We start from the raw sequence: 6,304 nt of genomic DNA, 5'->3' as shown, positions 1-6,304 counted from the left end.
CCGCCCCGCCCCTCGCCCGCTGCCCGCCTGCGCGGGTCCGCCCCGGCCGTGACGGGCGGCGCTCGGCCCTGCGCTCATGGCGGCGGCGGCGGCGGGACGGCCCGGCGGGGGCTGGCGCTGAGCGCCCCGGGCGGCGCGGCGGGCGGGGGCGGCCGGTGCAGGCGGCGGGGCCGGGCCGGGCCGGGCGGCGGAGCGCGGTGAGCGGCGGGGCGGCCGCGGCGCGGGGAAGAAGCGCGGCCGCGGCGGCGGCTTTGTGTGCGCGGCGGGGGAGGGGAACGGCGCCGCCGCACGTGGGACCGGCCGCGGGCAGCGCTCCGCCCTCCGCCCCGGGGCGGCACCGACACCGGCTCCGCCGACACCGCCCCCCGCGGCGGCCTCCGCGCCGCCTCACGCCTGCGGGTCGAGCCCCGCGGTGCTCCCGCCTCGGGGGCGCTCGCTGCCCCCTCACGGCAGGGTCGCGGCTCGGGCTGAGCGGGTCTGGGCGAGGGACAGCCGGTGCGTGACCCCGCAGCTGGGAGCGGGGAGCCTCGGGCTGGGGCTGAGGCACCGGGGCCCGTCCGCCGGCCCCACGCAGCCGGGGTGCCCAGCGTTCCCTCTCCCAGGGGCGGTGGTGCCTCTGTGCAGGGAGCCCCGCTCTCCTGGAGTCACCCGCCGCACCATGGTATCCCGAGCGTCCCTCACGGGGCTCCTTGCCAACGCAGCCCCACTGGGGCTGTGGGCACGCAGGCTGTGGGGAGCCACAGGCATCAGGCATTTGAAGCTCCTGGGCTGTACAGAACAGAACCAGCTCCCGGCTGTGAACCTGTGGGGTGGTCTCTAGCCCCTACTAGAGAGGTGCCCCTGCTCTTTCGGGGGATGCACCACAAGCCTCACCATGGCGAGAGGTTGAAGCCTGACCAGAAGGTCGCCGTGGAAGACGTTAATGCTTTTATTTTTCCTCTCAGTGGAGTAGAGAACATGTCTGGGATCAAGAGAGTGATTGCAGAGAAGGACCCCGACTATGAGGAGATCACCATCACACATCCCAACAAGCGGCACAAAGCAGCCGAACAGTCAGGTAGGACCTGCGGAGTTTTAAATTCTATGGATGTGCATGCTGTCTGCAAACCAGTCAGGAACAGGCTGGGTAGGAGCTAAGGGACCAAAGGACAGATATTGAGCAAGGCAGGTGTGATAGCTTTGTGAGGCCAAATTAAGATGTACATGTAGTCATCCCTACCTGCTCTCTGAACCACAAGGCATGAGGATGCAGCCTTCGGTGCATGGTAGGAGATGGAGCACAAGCTCTCCAAAGCCCCAACACTTTGGTTTATGTTGCTTCCTAAGCAACATTTGCTAATCCATCTTCCCGTGCTGAGTGGTACTCCAGCCTGAGCATTTGTTTTGTGGCTGAAGTCTGCTTTGGCAAGGATTGGAAGGTTGTTTACATTTTGGGGGATAGAGGTCACAGTAAAGCATGGGGAGGGGAAAAACGTCCATGACCCTGCAGGAGGGGTACAAGAAGCCCACGACCCTGCAGTACATACACTGCTGTTGGAAGATGACAAATGTTTGCAAGAGCTGGCAAATCAAGCAGAAAGGAGCTTCTTGGATGAAGTGTAGAAGGGATAATTTAGGGAGAAGGAAAGGGCTTTGAAACATGCAAGAGAGGAGGAAGAGGAGCACGACTGAAAGAGAGGTGGATAAAGAAGTGTAGTGGAGCAAGTAGCTGGATGAGTAGGTTTGCATTTGGCACACTTGGATATGCTTGCTTTGGGAACCAGCCTGTTGGCAGAGTGCCTGGGACAGGTTGCAGTCTCTCTGGGCAAATGAGAGTAGAGCTTCTTGCCCCGGGGGCAGGGAGTAGGCTAGTGATTTTTGGCATAGCACAGCTAGCAAGAAAGGATCGTGATGGGAAGAGCTGACAAACAGGGAGGTGAGAAAACCGAGGCTGGCTGTGGGCTCTGAAGAAGATCCAGGAATAGAGCTGGAGCTGCCAGTTGGAGAGGGACAGGATGGCTTCGTGGGTGATGTTTTGGAGGATGGTGTACAGCTGGACAAGCCTGAGGAGGCTGAACTCTGGGTTGAATGTGTTGCTGGGCAGCTCCTCTCTGCCACATGGGACATGGCCCTGCCAGTGGGGGCCCAGTGCAGCTCTGCCAGAGCTGGCCATGTCACCACTCCCAGCTGCCTGCCCTGCCTGGCTGCCAGAAGTCACCACCCTCTGTTTTGGCATGTCCCAGGGACTGCAGACAGGTTTTCAATCTGCTTCTGAAACAACTTTTCAGAAGGTCTTGATGATGAGTGGGCAGAGTCTCAGGGCCTTGGAAGACTGTCCTTGCCAAAGCGAATTTTGCATTCAGGTGATTCGTCCAAATTGGCTTCTTTCCTCTTCTCATGGAAGAGCTCCAACTTTCAGTACTAGAATTCCTTAAGTACACAAATTTCACTAACATGGTCTTAACGAGGGACTGTGGTTGACACTAAGCTGGGAAAAAAAATGAATATAAAGTGTTCTTAAAAGCTTCTGTAATATAACCACAAATCCTAAAGTGCTTAAATCATCATAATGCTGGCGTGGCATGGCATGAGCCTTGGCAAGAGATGCAGTTGTCCCTCGCAGAATCATGCCTTCATACCTTAATCTGTTTAGATTTATTTTAAGTCTAACCTCACATGAGAATTTCTTTGTCATGATGTTCATGGCTGGAGGTAAATTATATCCCTCTGGTTTTTAATTTTGCCTTACTCATATAGATTCAACCATAATTGTGTTTTAATGTAGGCTTGAACTATTTCTGGTCCTAATATATATATATGTGTGTGTGTGTGTGTGTGTGTATATATATATATATCTATATGTGTGCATATGTATATGTGTGTGTGTGTGAATACATGTGGAAAGAAGGAAAATTATTTAGGATATCCCTGTTGCATATAGAAGCATCAGTTGCCTCACTCCTGTTGTAGGTACCTGATCTGACAGTAAAATTATGTATGCTATCTGGAAGATGCCAGCAAAGCTCTGACTTGCTTTTCTTTCCCCTCTCTTCTGGAGTATTAGAAACCTCTTCAAACAAATATGTACTTTTTAGGAAGACACACGCTTCCTCTGAAGCTCAAGCCAAAGTCTTGGTGCTGTTGCCTCCTATTTCATGTGGAGATGTGAGATTCTTCCAGGGAAAGCCAGACTCCTTCTCTGATCTGCTTTGCTGTGGGGTTACTATTTCTGACACAGGCTGGAGCACCTTTTCCAGGCTTTCTTCTAGAAGTGTAATTCCTGCTCTGCCAGATTCTTACTTAAAACTTGATAAAAACAGAAGTTGTTTGAAGCCTCTTGATGTAATGGAGGTGACTTAAAGGAAGGGCAATGTTAAAGTCTACAGTAGGTGTAGAGCAAAAAGAATAGTTCTTCCAGTGTTTATGGATGTCCTAGAAAAATATGATAATTCCTGGCCACTAATTTGCTGTAAGGTATTTGCACAGTTTGAAATCCTAAACTACATACTTTCCACCAAGGTCAGTAAACTCCTGCTGAAAGGCTAAATTTTTTTGACTGCTGTGCTGAAAGAGGATTTTGTAAGAGGTAGACCAGCTTTTGATTATGTAGCTTCCTTTGTGAGTAATAAATGGCTTGTAGGCACTCCAGAGCAGGCTGCACTTCGTGCCAGGGCTGAACATATAAATATGAGTTTGCTTTATTATTGCTGCGTGATGTGGTGTAAATTTCCTGGATGTGAATCTGGCCAAGGAGAGCAGAAAAATGTCCATGGTGTTGCAGCTCACTCTGGCGCAATCACAGTGGCCACTGTGCTGGGCCAGCATGGTGGAGTTTTCCTTTCACTGTTTACAGCTTTACTGAGGCAGAAGTAAACAAACGGGTCCCGTTCTTCCCATTTTCTTTTACTTGTCATCTCAGACCTAAAAAGGAAAAAATAGCTCTCCACATAAGACAGCTTTTAAAGATACATGTGGTTTTTGTTAAGACATAACTTTTTTTGGGGGAAAATGATCCGTCCCTGGATGAATGTGTGTGCTCAACATATTATCCCTTCACTTCTCGCTCTACAGTAGTTTTTCATCTTTCTGTTGTCAAATAGAGCCTCAAAAATAGAATTGTAAATACTGCCTCCTTCTTTATTTTCCATGTGTGGCCTTGTACAGCTCGAGATGTTACTGTGCAGAAGATTGAGGCTATTATAAAGGAACAGTTTGCTGTCGAAATGAAGAGTAAAGAACATGAAATCGAAGTTATAGATCAGGTATAAAGATTTTGTTGTTATAACTACCTAAGATCCTTGTGTTTGGGGTCTGGGCAATTGCTGCAGTGCTTCTTATGACTCTGTGTTTCCTCTTTTTGCAGCGCCTGATTGAAGCCAGGAGGATGATGGACAAGCTGCGTGCCTGTATTGTGGCTAACTATTATGCCTCTGCTGGTCTCCTCAAAGCTGGAGAGGTAAAAACTGCTTTGGGAATAATAAGATTTTAGGGAATCTTTGCAAAGCAAGGTGTGGAGTTCAGTGGCTGTTCAGCTGATGTTTGGTTTTGAGATGCGATTTAATGAAATGGTGGAATACAGACTGCAAATGGGGTGACAGTGGGAGAGGAGACCTGTGTTCACCAGCTGGGCCTCAGGTCCTTGGCAAAGGGGAGTCTTCACGAAGCAGTTGAGAACTTGCACAGCAGCCCCTGATTCTGGTTTCTGAAATACTCTGCGTTTTTTTTCATCCTCAGTTCTTCCCTGAGAGCAACTTGTTTCTCAAACACTGCACAGTTTGTCCTTGCAAACCCTGAAAAGTGTGGAATATGTTTTCCCATTTCACAGGAGGAGAGTGGCAACAGATGGGCTTGGGGACTTTTCAGGAAAAAAGAAAAATAATTAAGATTTCAAGACTTCTTGAGTGTCAGGCAGTGCTGTGAAACCATCCTCCCTTTGCCCTGGCAGTCAGTCTGTTAATGGCTTGGTGAACAGGCTGATGGCAGCAGTAAAGCAGGAGATAATCACGGAGATATCACAGAGTGATTAAAAATTCACAAGATTAAAAAACCTCAAACCCTGTTAAGTTAAATCCCAGTTCGGAGCACTCTGCCCTTAATGACTGCTAATTGCAAGGTGTTCATGACTTGTGCATACTCCCAAATGACATGTAGTTCATTGCCAGTGTAGGTATTACCATCTTTTCAATTCAAGTTGATCTGATTTCCAGAAGGAGGCTGTAAATGGGTGCTGCAAACATGGGTTTCACTCTAGTCCCGTAAGAATTTCTCTTCCAAGCACTCACTATCTATGCTACTCCTGGTTTTGCTATTGTGCTTTTCAGAGAACTTGGAGTGAGGTAAAAAAGAAAAAGGTTCAGCTGGTTTTTCCCTCACTGAACTTGAGTTGAGCAATTGGAGTTGGAAAAGATTGTGGAAAAGCCTTGGGAGGCTTGGAGATCTCTCTGCCCCCTTTGATTTTTGTGTAGGCAGCTGAAGAATGTGACCTAGGTTCTAATCTTTGAGAGTGCCTTTATCCATTGTCATCATGTGTCTGCAGGGGCTGTACTGTTCCTTGTTCTTCTTGTTCTGCCATGCAGGGTGTTCACTTTTTTCCCCTGATGATTTTCACACTTTGCAGAAATAATGTATTTTGTAATTGTTTTGAGGTATTCACAAAACTTATTGCTGCCTCCTTGCTTTGTTTAGTTTTCCAGTAGTTTTATGAGCTTATGGCTAGTCTAGCTGCATCTTTGATTGCATTTTTATTTTTTTCTAAAAGTCCTGATTTGCACGTAGGTTAAATCAGTTCTTTCTTTATGTTGCAATTGTTGCAGATTTCAGTTTTCGTTGTTGTCTGTTTTTAATTGTGGCTCATGCATGATTGACTGGGCAGTGAAAGATTGTCTTGTTTCTGCTTCTGGTAGAATAGGAGTCTTTGTAGTTTAATTCAGAATTTTTGGAAAGATGATATGCAAGTTCCTGACGTGTTCTCATAAATATAAACAATTCTTGAATCCAAGGCTGCCGAGTTTTCAGACTTAGGATTCTTCATGATTGTGTTTTATTATGCTTTCCCACAAATTATTGGAAAAGGTGTTGATCATTTTACTTGATGTGAGGTAAAACAAAAGCAGGTGTTCTTGGTGTGTGTTTGGTTTGGGCTTCGGGGTCTTTTGGACATGTTTTGTGTCCCTGCCGTTGGATACATGGCTGTAACTCTCCTAAGCAGGTAATTGAGAGTTGCTAATTGCTTCACTTGTGTACATAATTGAGAATTGGAAAGAAAGTTCTGGAAAGATCCTTTAAAGGCCAGGGTGGGACAGTGTTTAACTCCACTCATGCTACC

At 48.2% G+C, this 6,304-nt stretch overlaps 1 protein-coding gene across 7 annotated transcripts in view; it reads left to right on the top strand.

The window, feature by feature from the left end:
- Positions 1-101: 101 nt before the first annotated feature.
- YEATS2 (YEATS domain containing 2) overlaps positions 102-6,304 on the top strand; it is a 48,838-nt gene continuing 42,635 nt past the window's right edge. For 4 of the 7 annotated variants that reach the window (XR_014854115.1, XM_085069763.1, XM_085069762.1 and 1 more), the window contains exons 1-4: positions 103-197; positions 945-1,057; positions 4,144-4,241; positions 4,343-4,435. Coding sequence is in view for 6 of the 7 variants with exons in the window: in XM_085069763.1 (XP_084925889.1) it covers positions 958-1,057; positions 4,144-4,241; positions 4,343-4,435 (291 nt within the window). In the remaining variant the exon portion in view is untranslated. Of the gene's footprint in view, positions 198-348; positions 496-944; positions 1,058-4,143; positions 4,242-4,342; positions 4,436-6,304 lie in introns of those variants that run through there. The other 3 variants (XM_085069761.1, XM_085069760.1, XM_085069759.1) reach the window with 2 other exon arrangements.

The sequence above is a fragment of the Lichenostomus cassidix genome, chromosome 9, assembly GCF_008360975.1.
Source record: "Lichenostomus cassidix isolate B80296 chromosome 9, HeHo_3.0, whole genome shotgun sequence".
In the NCBI taxonomy this organism is placed as follows: domain Eukaryota; kingdom Metazoa; phylum Chordata; class Aves; order Passeriformes; family Meliphagidae; genus Lichenostomus; species Lichenostomus cassidix.
The sequence above is the reverse complement of the archived record's forward strand: the minus strand, read 5'-3'. Positions and strand labels throughout refer to the sequence as shown.